This window comes from Hippichthys cyanospilos, chromosome 11 (genome assembly GCF_059441005.1).
Source record: "Hippichthys cyanospilos isolate Australia breed blue-spotted pipefish chromosome 11, RoL_Hcya_1.0, whole genome shotgun sequence".
Lineage (NCBI taxonomy): Eukaryota > Metazoa > Chordata > Actinopteri > Syngnathiformes > Syngnathidae > Hippichthys > Hippichthys cyanospilos.
In genome coordinates this window covers 19,716,592-19,740,744 of record NC_142379.1, presented here as the reverse complement: position 1 = coordinate 19,740,744, position 24,153 = coordinate 19,716,592, and the positions used below count along the sequence as shown (strand labels likewise).

Below are 24,153 nucleotides of genomic sequence, written 5' to 3'. Positions count from 1 at the left end.
TTTTTTTTAGGTTATTCTAGTACTGCAGTTTGTTGGCATATTAGAGAAGCAGCGTTTGGAGCAAAAAAAAAAACAGCAAAAGGAACTCTACTACTTTATCGTTTCGTTTTGTTAGTCGTTAATGTCAAGGTCGCTGAGGCGCATTAATTCATATTGGCCACAAGTAAGTTGACAATTCATGACACTGATTAATCAACGTCCATCTAATCACGTTCGTCCTGTTCTTTCATCTGAGCTCTGGCCTTGTCTTTTTATCCATGACTCACTCACAACAAAGCAAGGAAAGAGCAACACATTTTTACGAAGAGCGCCGCAAAACTTGCAGGAGAGTGCGCTGCTTTGCTATGGCTACAAATTAATTTTCACATTAAAAGTAAACCACTCAAAAAGCCGAGTTATCTTAACGCTAAAACAAGATTGATTGGAAAATGTTTTGATGGTTATTAATCATTTCGCCAGCAAGTGTGTAGCTCTTATAAAACATTATTTATGTTCGTCAGTAACCGCAATAGTTTTTATTTTGACGTCCAACATTTGTTTCCGGGTGAAGAAGGCAGGAAATAGGTAAGGCTGTCATTTCATTTGAACAAATTCACTTCGATTATCTTCCTAATTAAGGCGCTTTCTGTAGAATTCTATCTGCAACGTATACAGGATGGGTTTTCATACAATGATTGAGAGGTTACGTTCGACTTTAGAATTGTATAAACGGTTGTAGAGTTCATACGCCCCCCCTCCTAGCGAGTTGGCTAACCGGTTAGCGTGTGGAGGTGAAAAAATGTGTTGCAATCATGTCCCCATAATGAAGACTGCCTAGCTAAACGAGCAAGGTTATTTCTGGAAATGTTGACGCAACAAACTGGTGGCACTTAGAAGACTTTCGGGTATGTGTTTTTGCCCCCCACTACAGCGATATGTGCTTTCAAACTGCACAATCGAGTGTTTTGTGTGTGTGTGTGTTTTTTAATACCACGTTAGTTAATGTAAGGCAAGGAACTGTCGTGGTAGACTGACAACGTGTAATTTATATTTGTCTTACCCAGACTTTCCCGGTGAGTTGGACTTTGACTGACATGGCAGCCAATGGAGACAATTGTGAAAAGCCTCAAAGACGCACAGGAACTAAAGAAAAACAGAATGGCAACACCACAGGTTGGTCATTAGAAATATTTGTTTTCATTCACAAAGTCGTTGTGTTTTATCACGTGATTGTAAATGATTTGCCAATTGCGTAATTGGTAAACATGATGAAGGCCAGTTTTGAATGATAGAACTTAAGATCTGAGAACACAACTAGACCAGATGTACTATGTATTCAGTGTTAAATATTGAACATAACATTGTAATTCAAATAGATTCAAGTACAGAATGCCAAGGCGATTGCAATTGTGGCCTGTTTGCAGACTCAACAATAAGAGAGCGGCGACAGAGAGATAAGGAAGAGCGCCTGTCAATTGTGTTATGGAGGAGGCCTGCTACGACACTTCATTATTTTCTCCTAGAGACCCTAATCAAGCTAAAGGAGTGGACAATTAAGTAAGAAGTTTAAATGATATCCCCGGTTTTCGTTTGCCATGGTTTTTTTGTGCGCCCTTGACACATTTAATAGCTATTTGTTGAATTTGTCCTGCTTTTGTCTGAAAGTCATACCAGCATGGTTTTAAACACAAATTAAAGTAGATTTTTGTTTTTATTTGCTTTCTTGCTCAGGCTTTGGCAACGACGGGGGATTGTATTCTTAATTTTGGTCTTATGTAGTCTCTTCTCCGCTGCCTACTCCATAGAGGGATCACATCAAAAAGTAAGGCTCAGTGTTGCCTGTGTATGTGTGAGTGAAAGATAAACAGCACCATTCCTATATCATCAGTTTAAAGGTCGAAGATAACGTCACACTTTAAAACAGTTCCATGGGCCTAATGTCACAGTTATCCATGTAACCTTTGAGCACTTGAATAAACGTGGTTTACTTCATCTGTGGGGGAACTTGAACAGAGGTCAACAGACGTCAATGAAAAAACCTTAGTATACTCATTTGCTTTTTAAAAAAACAAACAAAAAAACATATTCAATAGCTGTTTAACAACTTTAAGAAACTTGTATGTAGGGTTCTGATGAAAGTTTGGAAAATTTGATCAATTTCAAGGTGTTAAAAAGAATGGAAAGTGAAAAATATTTTTTTCCTTCATATCATAACTGTTCTAAAATAGTTATCAAAATCTAAAAACTATTTTTTTTCCAAAACTAATGCAATAGAATGCCTACATTTTCATGATACACAGATAAACAACAAAATTGGTTGCGCTGTTCCGATTGGTGCATATTAATAACCAATCCAGACAAGGATCAATCCAGATCAAGCACAATTTGTGTGAAATCAAACGCCCTTGGAAAACATCCCACCATGAAACTTCACAGAAATATTCAGTACCTGGGTGTGACCAAGTGTTATTCTCTGGATCATTTTCCTTTTATAAGATGGTCGTCATGCTCAGTCGAATTTTTTTAGGCCAGCTGTGGTCCTCGGAGGCACCTATCTAACATGGCGGGTACATTTCCTACTGACCCGATTTATAGAATCAGCTCATTGGGAAGCTCTGCAGAAGACCGATATAGTGATTCTCATCCTTTGAATCGGATGCATCAGAGCAGGGTTACAACAAAAACAACACTTGAAGAACAAATGAAGAAACCTTTTGAAACTTAACAAAACAATGCAGTTGTTTTGCAAAGGAGTCACTATAGCTCAGTTTTATTCCAAATAATTTGCTTGGAATTTGAATAGAAAACTACTGTCCCTGTGACTGCATTAAAAAAATGAATCCATCCATTTTCTACCGCTATGGAGCAGTAGCGGCATTAAAAAACATGAAATCAGATTTGCTGATAGCAGCAAAAATCTTGTTAAATCTCACATTTTACATGAAGGGCCTTCACGTAACGCCAGGGTTACCCAACACATTCCCCCATTCAAGGACCACTGCACAGGAAGATTAGTATCAATAACCATAGCAAAAGTTTTTGAAAAAAACTGCCACTGTTTTGTGGTTCCAAGATGATAGTAAATTCCTCAGGATGAAATGGAAAGTTCAAAGCGAAATAACTTCAGTTAGTAGAGGGTCCCAAAGTATTATTCCATGCTGCATGGGCAGGATAGCTAAAATATTTTTCCAAATTCAATACCTACCAAAGGCAGAGATAAAATAAGTGCTGTGCAAGAATGCACTGCTTTTTTTCACCCCTTACATTAAAGTGTAAAAATAAGAATGACTCAACCCTGAAGGAGCCTTATAAATTTGAGTCAGTCAAGGAGCACCATCCGCTTTTCCATTAGCCCCACTTCACATCAAAACGGCCTCTCTTGGCGGAGCGGTCACAATGGAACCGCTTTAGAACTGTCTTCGAGGTCGCTCTGAAATGCTGGCCGGGTGGGCCTGCATTGTCCCTGTCATCTGATTGGCCAATAGTGACACAGTAAGGACCTCCGCTGCACATACCCATTTCTTGGATTTACGCATGCAAGACAAAGCCGGCCATAGACTGGTGCCTATGCCATTAACTTTTTCAGTGCCAAGTTTTATCGGAAAAGGAAACCTCTAAGAAGGCCATTATTTTTAGCATTTTCACTCATCTTTCAAGGCCAACAGAATATTTCGTGCCATGTCTATGAAAATATGGGTTGTATCATGAAAGTTTGACTTCCATTCCTTACTTTGAATTCCAGCATAGCTGTGTTATAAGTGTGGAAACACTGCCATCTAATGGTCACAGTTATCACTACAGTGCTCAATTGGCTTATATTAGGTAAGCATTAGTAAAGGGTGACAGCTCCTCTCCATAAAAAAACTTATTTCATCAGAATTGTATTATTATAAATCCCTGGAGAACCCAAGAACTCATTTCTCCTAACAAAATACCATTAGCAACCGACCCCGTGGGTTCTCCAGGGTTTATTATTACTATTTGAGAGAATTCTCATCCATCACTCTGAATGAGTTAGGGTTAGCATACAGTATACAATAAACTTAAGTGTTTTACAACTATGATGAACCCTATTGACAATAGGTGGATTTAATGGAGTCAAGTAATGATAATGACAATGTTCCACACAAACACTTAAATCGGAATGAAAAACTCTGAATCCGAATGGAATTACAGTCTGAATCGCAAGCGGGTATCTTCCTTGCCAGTCCAAACAAGTGTCATGTAAACGGTTAAATCGTAATAGCATCTGGTCTGCACATGCTCCGTCTTGATGTGATTGCATTATGATGTTGTGGTATATGCACATTAAAGCGCTTTTCTCTTAAGGGAGAACTTCTTTGAAAGTGCTTGTTAGTTGTTTTTATCAAGAAGTGACTTCAATAAAATGTTGAAACGGTTGCAACTGTTGCTTAATAGTGCTTTAAAGACAAATTAACGTAATCTTTGCAAATCACGTGCTCGATCTCGACAAGTTGCACAACTTATCTGACTCTCGGAACAAAACAGAATAGATCGGGTCAAATATAAACAGTTGAAGCAGAGATCTTCATTCGAAATGAGATCAAACGGAATGATAAAAAAGTCTCCATATAAACCCAGCTAATGTCCTATGGTACTAATGAATGAAGCTTCAAGAAAAAAATCTGGATCATCAACCCCACGCCCAGTCCCCTTCACTTGAATGAGCGGGGAGAATAAGGACAATAAGCCGCTGACTCTGGTAATGCAGCCAAATGAATGAGCAGTGACTTGGCTTGCTGCCCTTAAAATCTTGGTTTCATCATGTGACATTTTCAGAATGGTACAAAATGTTGTGGAAAAGTGATTAAGTGTGTACACTTTCTGTATCATTTGGTACTAAAAGCATGTTACAAAAATTCACATTCATCCAACCATACACACAGTCACTGAACTTAGAACCTTCTGGTTGGGAGATGAGTACTTCATTTCATTTTCGTCTTGTTGGCAGGCTATGCCGTGGCTGGCTGCGTTTTGCTGGTTTCAACCCAAAAATATATACAGTATATATCTATTTTTGTTTATCGTGAAAGCTTCTGTGCATTTGGCAGGCTCTGCAATTGTTTGCATAGTCACTGCATCGTGTAAGGGTAATCCATGATTTTTAATGGCTTGAAAAACAGCGGTTGTCACGTGAAATGTTGCAGTGAAGTCCCCCTTGCTGGGGAAAGATTTGCACAATTCAGTTGATCCTGCTCGCACGCAAAGGAGCCTATGTGATGTGGTGTGGTGTCTGCTAATAAAAAAAGCAAACAATAGTATCCATGGGCACAAGGCTGCTCCCAAGGATCACGTAACATTGTGATTTTCTAGGAATGTTGAAAAAGTGACCACTTGAAAATACTTGCAGTGATTTTCTTCCCATGTTAAAATCATTGTTGATAAATCATAGTGAGTGTTTTCATTTATACAGTATTAGTCAGTAATATTAATAATTGAGCTAATTTATTAAGATGTGCGTTTTGAATTGCATTTCTTTTTTTTATATACATTAAATGGAAATATTTTTGTTTTTATTTCTGTTTTTGCACTTTAGTATGTCCAGTACCTAGAGAAGAGGTTCCTCTGGTGTGCATATTGGGTAGGTCTCGGAATTCTGTCCTCTGTTGGCCTTGGGACTGGTCTGCACACCTTCCTTCTCTATCTGGTGAGTTTCCAGCTATACAAACAAATTACACAAAAATGAACTTAAACAGAGCTCTACTTTGAACAGCAACAAAAAAAGAAAGAAAAAGGTTGTTCATTATATGAATTTCTCTGTGTACACTGTTTCTATTGTTCTGCTTCTACCCAGGTAACTTTTTTGTGGTCTTATCTTTAGCAAAATAAATGTCAAGTCCAACATCCTCAGGGCAGGTGCCTTGGCTGGCCACATTACGGTTATGTTCTATCTGCTATTTGTGTCTTGGCTCATCACTCAGTATTAGTTCAAATAATCCTGAGAAACAATCATATAAGTGTGGAAATGCATACAATCACTATCAGTCTATTTTTTGTAAGGTATTTTCTCATCAAATTTTTTCTATACCATAAAAGTATCATTGTGTGTAGTTATAACCCAGCATTTTTCAGGCAATGAAGATGCCTACTGAGTATGACATTATTTAATTACATGATTTTAGACCTTCATAAAATATTTGAAGTGTAACAACAGTTACCCTACATTTACAGTTCACCTTCTGTTTTCTAATAATTACTTAACAGACTTCTTTAATAAGATGTAATTGAGCAAAAACACCATTTTAACAGGCCTCTTTAATAAGATGTAATTTAGCAAAAACAATGGAAACAAAAACTTAGTAGAACACATTAGCATTGAGGACTACCCTCTAAGCAAGCTGATGTACCAGAACCCAACATGATGGCTCATTCAATGGAAAATAGCTCCTCATGGTGGAAAATAGCTCCTCATGTCAATACACAATTTGTTGTTAGAACAAGCTACTCATTATTTACTGATACAGTATTTCTAAAATGTTCACTTTTTATAACATAATGGGGGATTGCTCTGTTTCTCAGTATTTCCGACCATGTATCAGAGACACTGAATGCTTTTATTTTGTGGTGGAATGAGTATCACCTCTAAATGTTATACACGTGTTTATAACCATACATTTTATGTGGGTTACAGGTCAATTTATGGGTCGGGCTGTGATCAAGAAAATTAATTCATATGAATTTTATTTAATGATAAGCTCCTAAGAAAATGAAAGGTTACATATTTTTTATTAAGCCCGGCGCCAATTAGCAACCACCATCTGCTTGGTTACAACAAAAACCATCAACACACATTGTTTATCTTCATGTGCCATTACAACAACCGACCAGTCATTGTGGATTTTCTCTGACTTTCCAGCCACAAGCAGTTAACACTCTTGGTTGGTTGCTACAAATACAATCACTGTGCGTAATACAATGATGAAATACATGGCCTACTCAATAACAGCAAGTAGAAAACTCATCTCTATTTGCCGTTTGTCTGCCATTTTTGGGAGAGGGAACACGTTGCAGACAGACAATTAAACAAACAAAACAGCTGTCAAGCTTTGTAATTTTGGTCTCTTTTATTATCCGTTTGGCCTTGGTGAAAGCCTTCTATGTCTGAGAGCCATCATAGTTTTACATGCTTTAAAATATACATGCATCACTGAAAACTGCTTTCAAGAAAGTTTCCCCTTCAGTTGGAGTTTGAAATGTTTTTTGAAATACAGTTTTGAGAAACCATATTGTTTCCAACTGCAGTATGTAATTGGAGGGGAAAAAGGTACTTTTAACTTTTCCCAGATTATGAAAATGTTCTAATTGTTATGATACAGATACTGTATATTCCGGCTTCTTTTGAGGCTGTCATGATCATTTTGTCTTCCGAGTATGGGATGGGGATGATGGTCACGAAGAGGCTGGTCCGCTATTGGTCGATGCATGGGGTCACAAAGATGGCTGCCTAAAGACTTGCTCTCGTGTTAAAGTGCTTTCAATATCTTATTTATTATGCATTTTAGAGCTTAATACAAACTTGAATTGGTTAGAATGAGTACCAAGATTGCTAGTGATGTTGAAGAGAGAAGTAAGATGATGATTTATATGGAAACGAAGCTGGAAATAATCAAGAAATATGAAGAAAGCTAAGCTAGCCTACCCTGGGCTACCCTTACGAAGGAATATGGCCATAACAAGTGTCACTCAAAGGTAAATAAATACTTCATATATATGTTTTATTTATGATGTTACTTAATTGTATGCATGTATATTATACATAAGTAGCACTTACTATACTATTATGATACCGATTTTTAATTTGTTTATACAATTCATATGTTTTTACCTGGGGTTTTTTCACGCATTAGCTAATTAACGGCGAATTCATGTTACGATCCCAACGGCGGAACGGATTAATCCCGTAAACTGGGGGCCCACTGTATTTTTCTTTTTATCTATGGTTTTCCTTGGACAGCAGCTGAGTACAATTTATAGAATGACCCCCACACAAAACACATATTTAGATTGGCTTTTCAAATGTCTGCTTCACTTCTAATTAGACCTCCTTAATTTTTATATTCTGCATTCATTGTTTCCCCCAGCAAAGTATTATGTCCTTAATGGCCTGTTTCTGAATGACCATGCATAACTTTAAAGTGGTGCTTTTTTTGTGTGCACGTGTCTTGTGGTGAAGGGGAAAGATGAGGAGTCCTAAGATGCAAGCAGATGGATAGGCTTTAAAATGGCATGGTAATTTGTACTTATACTGGACACATGAGTCAGCTATTTCCATATTTTTTCCTTTTGTTTCAGAAAGAAAGCACACGGAGATCTGAAAATGTCACTGTGTATGTTAGTGGTTGTGTGATTCATTGGAGATTGTGACCTAATCTGCTTTCTCATCTGTGTGAGGGAGGTTTGCCCACCAATAAAGAACATGGTTTCCATTGTTTATTTATTTATTTACCTTTTTTTTTTTCTTTAACTTTTTTTATAATTTTTGGTAATGAAGATGCCTACTGAAAATATTTTTTTTTTGTTTTATTTTGTTTTTTGAGAGGTTTGACAATTTTGTTTAGGTGGTGCTCTCATGTCAAAGAGAGGTTATTTGGGGGAGAAATTTACAATGCATTTTCCCACCACTGGTGTTATGCACCCTGAAAGTGAATGATGACATAATTTTGAGAATGGAAATGGGATATAATCAGATGATCTACTTGTATTTATGGTCTTCATTTCTTATTTGTCTCAACTTGTAACATGTAAACATGTTTAATGGCTATATTGTTTATATAATTTGCTGTTCCCCTAATGAATGTGTTTAGTTTATTTTTCACTGAACTGATATTTGCTGGCTTGGCAGTTGATTGATTGCAAAGCATGCATGAAGAGTGCTGCTTTTCCCTGCATGACTGCTTGATGTCATCGCCCTGTAATGGTACACTGTCCATCTTGTGTCATAGTTGCTTCTATCACTTGAAAGTGGCATAATGAAGTTGTTTTGGTGTGGCTACAGGTTGTACTGTTATCATTGAGACCAGGTGTTGAAGCCTAACAACATATCTTTTCAGCTATGAATGATGATCAGACAACCTGTCAGAAACCTTATGATTCAGTCACTGTCCGTGCTTACTTTCTGGGAGGTGATATTGCGATTGTCAAAGCACAATTTGTTGTGTCACTATTCTTGTATGGATCTGCTATGAATAAGCTGCAAGCATTTGCTAGTTTCCTACAAAAATGGCCCACAAACACTGGTTGCTTGAATATGTTTTTACTTGTTTCACTTAGGGCCCTCATATAGCATCAGTGACAGTGGCAGCGTATGAGTGCAACTCAACAGATTTCCCAGAGCCTCCGTACCCAGACCGGATTTTGTGTCCGCAACTTGCAGGGGCTGAGGGAAGTATCTCATTGTTCTCCATCATGTCAAAGGTCCGCCTGGAAGCCTGTATGTGGGTAAGTAGATGTTGTTTTTAATCATGTACGTAATTCAAAAGGGGAGGGTTCACAAAATGTGTAGTCAGTGCAAGAAACAGGTCACACAGTAAGGTTGACCTTGTTCCTGTCAAAGTCTCCAGTGCACTTTCCTCAGAAAGCTGCAGTTTGTCAGGCTTCAAAGAATCATTTGTGTCTTTTAAGGGAGCGGGCACAGCCATCGGAGAGCTGCCACCATATTTCATGGCCAGAGCGGCACGTCAGTCTGGAACGGATCCTGAAGATGAAGAATATGAAGAGTTTGAGGAAATGCTGGAGCAGGCTGAGAATGCACAGGTCAGAATTCCACACAGGCAATTGCCATGATCACATGATTAATTTCAACTTTAAACCATACCACTTAAAATTTTTAGCTTCTTAATCAGTAAATGAGTATATGACTAGACATGCTTTGATGTTGTTCTGAATATATAATCAGAGAATATATAATCAATTTTAAAACACTGGAATCCCGAAGAAAATAGTTCAACAAAGAACAAGACATGCAGCAGTCTCCCCGGTGCGTTAGTATAAGTATCATCCAGAACAAATGGTTGGGCAGTCTGACTTACATACAGAAAATGCTAAAAGATTTCTCAAATGGTGACTATTGTGATTCTCTATTCACATGGTATCACAGTTTTCTAAAATAAATTTTATTAGCATCATACCTTGAGTGGCATCATACCTTTTGAAGGCAGGGCATCCCGTGTTACCCAAAGCACATTTGATGCAAGGACTGTGCTTTATACGAATGCATCAGGGTATTTTGTGCTAAAAGCACATACTGGAATGAAATATATTTATAGGGAACTGTAGTCTCATGGATTTTGTTGCCTAACATACTTGCTGAGAAACCTAACGTTTTCATAAATAGCAAATTTTGTAACGCAAAGCTTAAAACACTGCCCAAAAAAAAATTGCCTCAATAAAAGTACAATGGGTGGTTTACGAACCCCGTTTTACGTATTTTACATATTTTTCATCTTACGACGTGGACCGCGGCATTTTTTGTCCCTCTCTTACGCAAAAACCTTTCGTCTTACGAACCATCCATCATGCCGGTCAGTGTGTCCGCACTATTTTTTTCGCTTTGCTGCATCAACAAAAAACAACTTTTCTCGCATGTACGGAAATGCTGATATGCTATTGGTCAATTAAGGCAGTCACGGAAATGCTGATATGCTACTGGCCGGCGTCACGTCAATCACAGAAATGCTGATATGCTATTGGCCAAACTCCCTCACCTTGCTTGATGGCACAAGCTGGTCGGTGTGTTGTGAAGACTTTGCAAACTTTTATCTGTTAGACATGGCGGTAAAGGAAGAAGTAAGAGGATGATGAGAATAGAAACGAAGCATGAGATAACAAAAAAATACGAAGGAGGCGCACGCATAGTTAACCTTGCTAGTGAGTATGGCCGTAACCGCTCGACAATCGGTACAATTCTCAAGAACAAGAAACCATTAAAGCAAGCAAGTGTTCTAAGGGCATGACTTTCCTTGCCAGGGGACGGACCTCGGTCAACAACAAAATGGAGAGGCTTCTTCTATTATGGATTAAAGAGAAAGAAATCGCCGGTGATATGTTCTCGTTTATAAATAAGTTCCCGTTTAAAAAAGTTCTCGTTTAAAGAAAAAAAGTCATTGTTTAAAAAAAGTTCTCGTTTGAAAAAAGTTCTCGTTTTAAGAAAGGAAAAAAAAAATCTGCGGGTTCGTCTCTGCTCCCCTCCGCCTCCACCCACCACCAGCTCAAGTCACGTCGCCCCAAAGGTAAATGTCATTTTTCCTATTTATGTGATTTAATTTAACCGAACAGTAGATTATGTTTCTAATTTTTAATATGTGTATAAAGTCGTGATATTTTTACCTAAGGTTTATGCACGCGTTGCACACATTCACTAATTAACATAGGTTTGGGTTGCCTGTCATACAGCAAATTCGAGTTACGAGCCTAGCCGCTGAACGGATTAAGGTCGTAACACAGGGGCCCACTGTATTATTGATATAAGATGCATGAAGTGATCTGAATGGAGTCTAACACTCAGATGATATTCAAATATGAAAAAAATTCTCTATTTAAGAAATTACAGTACAGTGTTCCCTCACTACTTCGCACTTAAACATTTCAGGCCATAGTGCTTTGCGTTAGTTTTTTTTTGTTTTGTTTGGGGGGCTCACGGTTCACGAGATTAATCTGTTCAGTGGTTGGATCGTAATGTGAATTTGTCATGTGGCGGCCAATCCAAACCAATGTTAATTAGCTCATGCGTGTAAAACCCCTGGTAAAAACAAAAATTGTATATACATATTAAAAATTGGGATCAAAATAGTGTAGTGAGTGCTACTTATTTAATTGTATACATGTATATTATATATAACATCATAAATGAAAAATATAGAAGGGATTTATTTACCTACAAGTGACGTGACAAGATTCTTATGGCCATAATCCGTAGTGGGGGTAGCCTAGCTTCGCCATTTCTTGATTATCGCCAGCTTCGTTTCCATATAAATCATATTATTTCTCTCTTTAACATCACTAGCAAGATTGGGACCCATGGCTAACCTATTCATGTCTGAATTAAGTACCACGTTAAGCAAAACGTGTGTGTGGGGGGGGCTCAGATTAACAGTGCTCGGACGTCAAACTAAAGTGAACCCTGTAGCTAACCAAAAACGATAACAAGCAGAGTTTACACTAAAAATTCCAATTTATTACAAAAGGTAACAGGATTCCTTAGCTTTCTTTCCTCCTCACTGATCTCTTTCAGCCGCAATTGCATGTGAACTTCAGTCGGAGTGAAGACAGAAAACTAAAATACTGTTCTCAACTGACTGGCCAGGCAATCAGTAAATCAGTTCACCGGCTCTACAGACATGGACCAATGAGGAGCCTCCCGGGCGGTATCGCCAGGAGCCAATCACGTCTTGTCGAAGTTGCCCGTTTGCTGTTGGACCACCCATAAACTGATCGATGGATTGCCTGGCCAGTGTACTGCAGTAATTTTTGTCTTAAATAAGTAAAGTATTAATACTTTTCACTTTTAAAAAATTCTGGTACCCACAATCATGTCGAGGGGCGTCCTTTTCGCTGGGGGTTTTTGGTCCACATTCTATGCGAAAAACGAGGGAAAATTGTAATGAGAAAACAGTTTCTGTACTGATGGGCTGATCCCATGTTCTGTCTTTGTACTAGTTTAACTAGCCTCTGTCTGTTGTTTCGGTTAACAAGATAAGTATTTTCAAGAAATTCACAACTTTGTCCTATCTTTCACGTTCGTCTGGACCTTCCTGTCAGAAATGTATTTGGGGGAACTTTTATTCATGCCCCTCATTTCAATGTTCATCCTTTATGAATTATTGTTGGGCATATAAACATGGCACCCCTTTTTTAAGTTACCTGGCATTCAAACAGACATATATATATTTTTATTTCCTCTAAAAACATAAATTTGTCATCATATTAATTTCCTCATTTGTATGTTGAACACCATATATACAAGTTCCTGTCAGTATGGATAACCGTTAGTCTACATAATGCCAACTGACCATGAAACAACTGTCCAATCATTGGTTGCATAGAGCCACATGACTTCAGTGAAGCCCCACCCTCTTCACGCTTCCAGTAAATCCTTGTGTGTGCGCGTGAGTCACCCTGAGCACTGCTCCCCCTTTAATCATCCCGCGGGCTTTGTGCTGTTTGCATTTCTCCCGCCCTCCCCTCTTTTTTTCACGGGTCTCTAATTTGAATGACAGACAGCTCTGTCAGGAAGCAGGTTCACATGACTGGACACTGCTGAGATCAGATGCTGAGTCAGCGCGTCGGTAATTGGAGAAACCTGGTGTGCAGTACATTCACAATCGCCATCGTTTGGTTTATTCTCTGGGTCACAGCTGATCTTATACTGATACTGTATAGTTGTATAACATACCAGCATTTACTCACAAAATACATACAATGATGTCATGTTTAATGTTGACTGTGGGTTGATAGGTTTGGATGTATTTGTTGAAGGGTTATTAGTTCCTTTCACCTTTTGTCACCTTTTGGATTTTTATGTGGGCATTACCATTACTTATGGACTAATGTTGTTTCATATGTGTACAATATACACGGTATACACTGCTGTTAGAGAAGTACATTAGTAGAATCGGGCAGTGCTATCATTGTAAATGTGATGTGTTACAATATCATACACACTCAAGATGAGAACATTGCACATGTTCATTATTTCAGATTGTCGTCTCAACTTGTTTCTGACCTAATTATCGGAATAAATCCACTCTTTGCAGATAGTATTGAGAGAAATAAAATTTTCAAGCATTTTATATCCTAGTTATTAAAAAGATAATCACACCCAGAAGTGAGCACATCTAGCAATGTTGCAACTTTGTTTGGTAAAAGTTTTTCTTCTTTCATTTTGCAGGATTTGGTCACCAAAGCAAAAATGGGAGTCCAGCATATGGTGCAGAAAGTGGGATTCTTTGGGATCTTGGCTTGTGCTTCGGTAGCAACATTTGCTTTTACGATATTGGCTTTTTTTCAACAATTAACCAGAAGTTGCAAATTTCAAACACTGTGATATGTATCTTTTCAGATCCCAAATCCACTTTTTGATTTGGCGGGAATCACCTGTGGGCATTTCCTGGTTCCTTTTTGGACCTTCTTTGGGGCAACTCTCATTGGGAAAGCCATTATCAAGATGCACATACAGGTCAGTGCGCTGGTCAGAAGCTGGCAAATAGAGGATAACTCACGACAAAATAATACAATTGTTCAGTTTTATTCTAATGGGTGGAATGAATGAAGGGAGGAGGGGCAGTGGAGAAGAGGAAACCTAACACAAACACTCAAAATATGAAACAAAAAAAAAAAACGCCAGAAGTTCTCCATTTGACGATCTTTTAAACAACCTACATCATAATAATTTTTCACTTTGAACAGTTAAATTTATGGAGATAAATTACATTTGGCACATTAGTGATTTAATTTCTGATTAAATATGAGTTGTATGTTGCTGACATTTCTAAACAAGAATCAATACGTCTTGTTGGCGAGTTGGGCTTTTCACCATGTGGCTGCCACGCCCACTTTATGATGTCTTTCGGTGTCACTGTACACGAAACATGCATCCAGCCATCATCTTCACCGCTCATCCTCATGAGGGTTGCGGAGTGAATAAAGGAGTACAAAACAGGCCTTTACTGACATAAAATGCATACACATAAAGTGTATAAATCTAGACACATAAAGTGTCTACAGATCACTCTCACTGACCCATGTTCGTCCTGACAAATCTGTCCCTGTGGGAACCTTATTCATAACAACAGTTCTGCCCACGGGTGACTTATTTAATGTCTGGCTTTGTACACCCAAACATACATTTTCGCCACTGTGACATTTTCTTGAGGAAAATGTAACTATTTAGCATTGTTGTTTACTTAGCCGACTCTGTGCAACATGTATCCTCAACTCCGGAAACCAAAACTGAAATATGTCGATAAGGTCGCCGTGTATTTACTCTTGCATGGGTGATACAAGGGCGGTGTAGGGGAGGCACGAATTTCTTGTGTCACAAGTTTTTATCAATTCAGAGTAAGCAAGGATTGCTTAGAAATACATCAAAGCAGCAAAATAAGACTTTGGTAGTGCATAGGGTGAGAAATCAACATCGTTACACGGTTAAACGCTCCAAAAAATTTGAAAAAGTTTCTTCTAGGTCAGAAATACCTTCTAATAAATTTTCAACCTTCCATGTAAGTGACAAATGTGAACAATGTCTGTGTAAGTTTGTGAGTCAGTGAGTCTTATACTGTTCCATTCCTGGGTGGTTGGTACAGCCAGTGACCTCACCATCACAAATTTTAAACAAAAAGTCCCATCTCGCTGTAGGGGTTCAAGAGGATGTGAAGTTGACATTATTGAAAAAAAAGTTAAGACCAATAAAATTGAAAAACTATTTGAAGCTTGATTTATTTTTGCATGTGTGTCTATGCTTTGAACCTGGTGGGCATGTCATATCCTGTCTGGAGTTGTCCAGGGGGTCCTTGTGTCATACCTTAAAATGCAGATCACTTTCATGACCGGAGAAGAATATTGTGGTATTCCCCCCCACCCAGCCCCAAGACCGTAAACCACAAAGAGATCCTTGCAACTCAATGTAAAACATAGCCACATATTTTATATTCAGCTAACATCAGTATGTCTGTTTTGAGTCTTGGTCTGATGCCATCCAACAGTTACATTTAGTGTAGTGTATCATGTATTGTATGCGTGTATGGCTGAGCTGTAGAGTGCTCATCTCCCAACCGAAACGTTGTGGGGTATGAATAGTGTATGGATATGTGGACTCCATTACCGTAATCTCCTGCTTAACAGTATTCATTGTTTGTCATCTGTCAACAGAAGCTGTTTGTTATCATCACCTTCAGCAAGCACATCGTAGATCAAATGGTGTCTCTCATTGGGTAAGTATCCTCATGTGACTCAGTCAGGCGCTTAATTGCAAAATACGTAACGTCATGTGCTTCATTGCTAGCATTTGCGTACCTGCATACTTTCACTGTCATGATGTCACCGCCCGATGAGCCTTTCAAAACAGGAGTTCAGATTTATACAGGTACAGTGGACCCCGCCATATGAAATTAATCCGTTCCCGAGTTGGGATGGTAAGGCGAAATCGTTGTATGGTGGATAATAGAAACCAATGGTAATTAGCTAATGTGAAAAACCGCAGGTAAAAACATAGGTGACGGTGACTCGAGCTACTTAAGGCCATAATCCCAAGCGAGGGTAGCCTAGTCTAGCCTAGCCTAGATTTATTCGTATTTCTTGATTATCTCCAGCTTTGTTTCCATACTAATCATCTTCTTACTTCTCTCTTTTACATCACTAGCAATCTTGGGACCCATGGCTAACCAGCTAAAGTTTGAATTAAGCACTAAAATGCACAATAAATACAATATTATTTGATATTGTAAACACTCACACGAGATCAAGTCTTAGTATATCGGCATCTTACAGATGCCGTGATGCCGACCAATAGCCGACCAGCATCTTGGGATGCCGTGACGCTGACCAATAGCAGCCGAGCATCTTAGTGACACCATGACGCCGATTAATAGCAGACCAGCATTTTTATGACGTAAGCAGTGACACGTAGTGACGTATGAGCATGGTGCAACTTGCAGTCATACGCACACGCACTGACTGCCACGTTTGGATTTTGTAAATATTGTTGATGAGCTGATCAGTTTAGTATCTACAACTATTGTATTTTCTTGAATATTTTATTAATAGACTTTTATTTTGTGGTAGCTATCTTAAACCGTTGACTCCTGCGTCCATAGGAAAATGCATATTCGCATTCCAGCAAGCTCAATGGCCGAACAAATTGCGATGCACAGCGTACATGCATGAAAAAGCGTTTTACCACCTTTACAAATTACACCAAAAGCGAACAACTTGACAGGAATGCAAGCTAATCGAGAAGCAATAGCTAATTGACCTCTGACGAGGTGGCGAGACAAACTACAGAAACAATGGCAAGCTCTGTGTCTGTTTTAGAATTTTCTCCTTGATGACGAGATAATGATGTGCGTCTCATACCTTCCTATTCTGAGGATTTTTTTTTTCTTTTTTCTGAAATGGCTTGTACTGGGCGTCAGTTTCATGAAGGAGATCGTTTACGTTGTTACTCTCTTTCTTTTCAGAGGTCGCCACAGCGAATCAATTGCTTCCATTTAAACCTTTCTCCAGCATCCTCTTCTCTCACTCCAACAACATATTTCCTCTTTCACTACATGTATAAATGTCTGGGCTCCTACGTGGCAATTCAAAATTCAGCATCCTACTTAGTGGCAGTCCGTGCGTTTCACACTTAGGCCTTCAGTGATTGGGCCCCCTCAGAAGCACACGTACGCATTACTGGGCTACACAGGCTATTTTCCGGAGCATTTAAACTTCACTAAACCCACACCAGCAATTGAAATTCATCATTATACGTGATACTGCCAGGATTTAAAATTATTTATAAATTTAAATAATTTTTTCACAAAGTTTTATGAAGTCCACCAAGTGTCATGTCGGTGCGGCATGTTGGCGACGGATTTGGGAGGGTGGATCCAAAATGCAGGAAGGCAGGATGAGATGGGCTCAATAAAACGATTGATGACTCGCAGAAGCTGGGCGAAACACAAAACATTAGAGCTACACTCGAGCTGGAACACACTCATGACAGGTGACAAAAATTACACTAATGACAGATGCCAGGTAAAAACAACATGAACCCAAAAGCAAAATAAGTCAAACTCCACAAAATAAAGCCACAACAGGAAACGTGACACCAAAAGCAGGCAAGCTTTAACAAGATTGTACGCTAAATTACAAATCGCACTTTAATATAAAAACATCATTTTATTTCTTTACCACTAATTGAATGTGAACGAAATAATTTTTTTTTAGAATTTTCTGCTAAATGTCTAAGGGTCTGGCTTCGATGTATGCTATGCCTCACGGTTGCCGTTAGCTTACGGTTGAACAACTTGTTTTTTTCCTTTTTTGTTCTCCCTTTTTTTCCAATAACTTTATTTAACTACTTCCACATTAAACATGGTGGATCAATATAGCACCGCCTTCGTGCAGTTTTCCTCGCCATCTTGTAAAAGGTCGATTAGCTATTGCTTCTCGATTAGCCTTCGTGCAGTGAACGTGAGGCCTCGAGATGGCGAACTTTGGCTCGATTGACTATTACAGCTGTCTATTAAGCATTAGGGCCACTGAAATATCCATCTGCGCTTGCGCAAAAGCCTGCGCCGTGTTGATGCAAATGGCAGACTGCAACTACAGCACTGCAAGGAGCGTAACCAAATTAATACGGAGAATAATTTGACATACAAAATATATATATTTAGTAAAAATAAATGTAAAATAAAATTGACTTGTATTATAGTTATAATTATTATAGTTATGATAATATCAGGTTATTTTAGGCTCCACGGTCCACCACTGCTTCCACTACTTCCAACTACTATCTCTCCTCTTGACATGACTGAACCATCCCAGTCTGACCTCTGACTTTATCGCCAAAACCTCAAACATGAGCTGTCCCTCTGATGTATCCATTCCTGACCCGACCCATCCTTGTCACTCCCAAAGAGAACCTCAGAATCTTCATCTCCGCTACCTTAAGTGCTGCCTCCTATCTTTCCTCAATGGCACCGTCTGCAGGCCAAACAGCATTGCTGCTATCACCAGTTTTGCACATCTTTCCATTCATTTTAGCTGAAACTCTTTTACAACACATTCCCACTACGGATCACAGTCACCTACAAACATCATAGCCCATGGTCATAGCGTTTGCCAAATACTATGACTCTATAAAAGAACATCTCAAAGCACATACAGTATGTGTAGCTGACATTAAAAAAATAAATAAAAAAATACCAGCCTATGCTTTTGGCCAGATCCTAATGCTCTCTAATTTTGATCGATGAATATTTCTGCTTACTGGTATCTTAGGGTCTGTTACTGTTTTCCATGTAGAGGAGAGACAGGGTGGGTGTCCACATTTCCTGCTGGCCATGTACTTCTCAGCAGTCTGCAGCTTTGGTGGTCAGACATGTGAGGTCCCATTCAGACATGTTGATATGACTCAACAATGTTCCCCAGCAATGTGGGAAACTTAAACCTATATTTAATGAAAATAGTCTGCAAGAATGTCTTATAGTTGTGTGCGAAGCTCAACACACCCCTTCAAATTGACATTTTTTTTTTTATTTTTAAAAAAATTATATTCATATTTATGGTCTCTGCTACATGGGGAAAAAGACAATATTATTAGAAAACATCCACTGTGTTGTGATGTTGCATATAGAATAAAATGGATTTTTTTTTTTTTTATTGAGGCAATGTTTTTTTGTAGTTTGAATTATTTTGTATTTATTATTTTGCTGTAAATATCAAAATTATTTTTCTCGCACCTCAATCTTTTCACCTGAGAACGAAGTGATTGAATATGATACGGATTGCATGGTTGGCTTGCGAGATCATTTACATCCCTAATATCAAAATATTAAAAAAAAACCTGAAACAAAACTTTTTTTTTTAAGCCAAACTGACGATAACATAAAAGCTATTGTGTAAGAGCCACTCAAATTAATGTTGCACAATAAATTAATGAATTAATAATGCTGTAATTATCATTCCGTCAAATAATGATGCTACGACCTCTGTCCATGGCTGAATAAGAATGGCGCTTTTGTTTCACCGAGTCAATTCTGATAAAAGCTTGGTGACTCGCTGTGATCTGCGGTCTGTGTATGTTATTCCTTTGTGCTCGCATGACAACATGGAGAGGTAACAGCGAGTCAGCCTAAGTGAAATCAGCTGGCATTGATGATGGTTGAGTTTTTTCCCCTCATTTTGCCTAGTCTAGACAGTATTCATTTGTTGTGATCAGACAGATTCTGTGAAACATTTTCTGTGTCCTTTTATTTTAAATCATTTCATTTTTAACGTTTTCGGTGCCGAGCTTTATCTGAAGAGGCAACGCCTAGAGCGTCGGACGATTTCTAGCATTTTGACGCATCTTTCAAGGCCGACAGAATATTGTATTATGTAGACATATGAAAGATTGGGAGTTTTTACCTGGAAAAAGAAAGTAAGATTGACCTTATTCCATTCTTGAGTAATCGGCATTTGAATGACACCAAGCTGTTTTGGGACAAAGGAGAAAAATCCTCGCACAAATACACTTTGACACAAATGTCTTTTTTAGTAGCATCTGAAACATGTCAACAGTCCTTCCCATCGATAAAACATGAACAAAAACAGTAAATGTGTAAATAACAGTTTACGTATGTTTACGACTACATTATAGCAGCGCTCAATGGGCGTTAATATTAAGGGGAGCACTGGCCATGAGTGTCATCTGTCCATTCATTCAAATAAAATAAATAAATAAAAAGATAAGAATTCATGTCACTGGCACACAACCTAAGTATTTTAAATGCCGAAAATTCTTGTACGTGGCACCAAAAGAGTTAAAAGTACAGAAATTATGAGCCCATTGTTATTTGCCCCGCCCCCTGACGAGATAGCATACCCTGCCTAATAAGGATGCAAGTACACCCTGATTAGATGTCTTTGCACCCAGATGGTGGTAAGGGTGATGACATCATGTCGAGTCACTTCCCGGTTGAAGGGGCTGACACAAGTGCCTGAGGAGAAGCGAGGGAGTATAAAGGGAGGGCCGAGGACCAAGAGCTTCAGTTGCCTCTGCTCCCGCTGGGCTCGCCGCGTGCAGGGTGGCTGCCCTCACAATCTTTTCTTGATAACCCATTAGAAAAAGAGTCTGATTGTATTCATGCTCTTTGAGCTTGGGCTCCTGGCCTTTGGGTAAGTAAAATCAAGTTATCCTGATCTCTGTCTCGATTTGTTGTCTTTTCCAGATCCATACCCAAAGTCGGACCGTCGCTCCAGAAGCCCTTCAGCCAATACCTGGAAGCACAAAAGAACAAGCTGCATCATGGTGAAGGAAGCAAGTCATCGGTAACTACAAACTTTCATTCTGCGAGTGGTTAGCTTTCAAATTTGAATGAAGAACCTTACTGGATTAATTAGCAGATAATGTTTTCGTGGCTTTGGCGCTTAATTTACCATTTCAAATGTATGTTTTTGTCCCTAAGTATTTGAACACTGAGGGATTTTTTTTTTTGGTATGATTTTGTTCTATTATGCCTGTCATCACAAAAGATGTTTCACAAAAATTGTTCTGTATTTTTTCAAAAGTAATTTATTTTTATGTAATACAATCTATAGTATATGTCGTGCCCAAAGTACCTCAATATCCGGCGGCTCTATGATACTTGAGTTGCTGTTAATAAGAAAAGCAACTTTTGAAGGCAAATAAATGATCGCCGAGGCCAAGTTTGAGCTGCACTTCTGCTGGTGTTCACTTGGTGAAAAAGACTTGCTAACAAGTAACATTTGAAGGTTACAGTGTCGCGGTAATAGTGGAAGGGTACTCTCAAGACTCAATAAGGATTTTCACCTGAGGATTTCAGTTTATGACCACTTTGTCCAGGTTCCTATGAGCCCCCGCAAATTATGCTAATACAGTAATTACTTTTATTCATAAAAGGTAATACCATATTTATTTAAAATGCTATCGTGCCATACAAAGGAAAAAATGGTCATGAACGGTATGTGTGGAAATTAGAGGTGGGCAATAATGCGTTATTTGAAAAATCGAAGATTTGAAAATGAACTAAATCGCGAAATTGAGATTTTTGCAAAAGTGGCAAAATGCTGGGTGGGTGGTTTACAAGACATGTTAGCAATAGGTACTGACTACTTCATGCTGGCATTTAAAGAGATAATCCACTTATTTTGGCATTTTTAACAGAAACAGTTTAGTATTTTGTCTGATTAACCTTTAAAGTCACTGATTTTCAGACAGCCTAATATAATATAATATAGCATAATATGATATAATATAATATAGTAATATTATAATATATGAAAGTATTTGAAAAAAAAATAGACAAATTACCTGGACGTGGAATGTCTGGTCTCTTAAAAATGACAAGATTTTTTTTGTTCCATTGGTCATTTATAATATCAATACAGTAATATAATCGTGCTAGAGAAGTGAAAATGATCACCAGATGCCTACAATACATATTAAGAATTAAAAAAAAAAAATGACCTGGACTGGAATGTCATATCCTGGAATGTTTGGTCTCTTAAAAAGGTAGAATTATATCTTGGGATTGAACAAAATTATTTGCATGTACAAATAATACATTTTAACCCTTTCACTACTGATTAAATTATTCAAAAAAATAAAAGTTATGGCATATATTACTTCTGTATACATCTAGGATCCTCAGCAAACATTCTCTCTTCTGCTACCGTTCTTATGCCCACTGCCGTTTTTTCAAAATCTGTGGGATACATTTTCTTAATGAGAGTGACAGGGTTATAACACGTTTGATTTTGTTTTTGTTTTTTTTCTTTTTTCTTCAATTGCCGTCCACTAATAATACATTACATGTGCTGAAGTCTCAGGTAACGACCAATCAGTCACAGTTTGGATTATGAACGACACATGACCAACAGGTGAGTCATGATTGGTCATTACCCGAGCCTTGAGCAAACACTGATTATTATTTTAATCTTGATTATTTTCAGCTGGCAATAAGAAGAAAAAAAGTGTTTTTAATTGCATTGGTATTAATTGTACATGGAAAAAATGTCATATGAATTATAGACAAAATGCCACATTTCAGCTTTTCATGTCTAAATGTTTTGCACAAGCTACGCATGAATGGGAGGTTTACGTTAAAATTGATTGCAAATCAGTATTCATGATATTTGACTAAATATTTTCCATAAGATTTTTTTTTTTTAAATACATCAAACATTGAAATAAATTGTTGGGTTTATTTCTTCCATTAACTCTTTTTATTATCTGAAAAGGCATCTCCCGAGAGTGCCGGCTAATTTCGATCATTTTGACACATTTTTCAAGGCTGACAGAAAATTGGATTGTATGACTATGTAGACATTAGTGGTAAAATATGAAAGATTGAATTCCGTTCTTTACTTTGAAAAAGAAAGTAAGATTCTACCTTTTTCCGTTCTTTGAAAATAGGTCAATTGAGTAATACCGAGCTATTTTGGACAAAAGATTTTTTTTTAGCAGCATGTGAAACATTTGAGCAGTCCTTCCCTTGGATAAAACGTGAACAAAACCAGCGAAAATGTCTTTTTCATGGCAGAATAACAGTTTGAGTATGTATATGACTAGCCCTTGTTAAAATGCTGTTCCATTAGCATTTCCAAAGTGTGAATGCTGACTTTCAATATAGGGGAGAGCATTGGACAGTGTGTGTCGCAAGCGAAATGGTTTTTTTCACTGCTACTTTGCTGCATCGGGATGCTCACCAGCTTTTTATTTTGCGGTGCACGGCGTTGCTAAAAAAAAAACAAACAAAAAAACACTGTTGCTTTTCAGGATGAGAACTGGCTTTCCTGGTTGTTTGAGAAGCTGGTGCTGGTCATGGTCTGCTACTTTGTCATCTCCATCGTCAACTCCATGGCTCAGAGTTACGCCAAGCGGCTCCAGCAGCAAAAGCACTTGACGGAGAAGACCAAGTGACGACGGGCCAAACGGTACGAACGATGAAGAGGCCGCGCATGTCCGACCGCGTCCGCTCATGACTCGCCGACAAACCTCACCCTCCGCCGCCACGCTCAAAGGCGGAGCGGTCCAAAGCAGACTGTGTCCTCGGTATGTGTGAATCCACATTTTTTTTGGTTTTTTTTTTTCCTCGTTCGTCTCATCTCACTCGGTGTGTTCGGATTGCCTGATCGTCCTTCTTATTTAATGGTCTTACTCTCCGACGATTCCATACAAGCCAAGTCTTGTGTGCACGGGCGCTGCCTATCAGTCGAGATGCCTTATGCAAAGACGGGAATGTCTCGACTTCCCTTGAAAATAGTTTTGGACTTTATTTAATTTTGTAACATAAATGTATGAATGGACTTGATTTGTTTGTACAATGTGCTTCTAGATGATTTCTTTTCAGGGTTGGGAAAGTCTCACATTTTTGACTTGTAAGACATTAATATTGAATTTGCTCCCGGACTTGTCGGTTCCCCCCCCCCCCCCCCCCCCCCCCCCAAAAA

General features: G+C 38.4%; 1 protein-coding gene across 2 annotated transcripts; it reads left to right on the top strand.

Annotated features, from left to right (window-relative positions):
- The first annotated feature begins 519 nt into the window (after positions 1-519).
- Positions 520-24,136, top strand: vmp1 (vacuole membrane protein 1). Of its 2 annotated transcripts, none has more exons than XM_088427678.1 (12): positions 520-564; positions 1,044-1,152; positions 1,404-1,536; positions 1,711-1,801; positions 5,537-5,647; positions 9,271-9,438; positions 9,622-9,753; positions 13,886-13,966; positions 14,057-14,173; positions 15,865-15,926; positions 20,910-21,009; positions 23,480-24,136. In XM_088427678.1, exons 2-12 carry the CDS (start codon positions 1,074-1,076, stop codon positions 23,621-23,623), a joined length of 1,218 nt encoding a protein of 405 aa, XP_088283804.1. In that variant the 5' UTR covers positions 520-564; positions 1,044-1,073; the 3' UTR covers positions 23,624-24,136. The 2 variants fall into 2 exon arrangements, with proteins under 2 accessions (XP_088283804.1, XP_088283803.1); XM_088427677.1 differs by lacking the exon at positions 520-564 and adding an exon at positions 578-884.
- Positions 24,137-24,153: the final 17 nt, after the last annotated feature.

Excerpts from the sequence above, each read along its gene's own strand:
- vmp1 (XM_088427678.1), top strand. The coding sequence starts at position 1,074 with ATGGCAGCCAATGGAGACAATTGTGAAAAGCCTCAAAGACGCACAGGA. Across the intron at positions 1,153-1,403 it reads ACAGAATGGCAACACCACAG|ACTCAACAATAAGAGAGCGG; the intron begins GTTGGTCATTAG and ends GCCTGTTTGCAG. Across the intron at positions 13,967-14,056 it reads GGATCTTGGCTTGTGCTTCG|ATCCCAAATCCACTTTTTGA; the intron begins GTAGCAACATTT and ends GTATCTTTTCAG.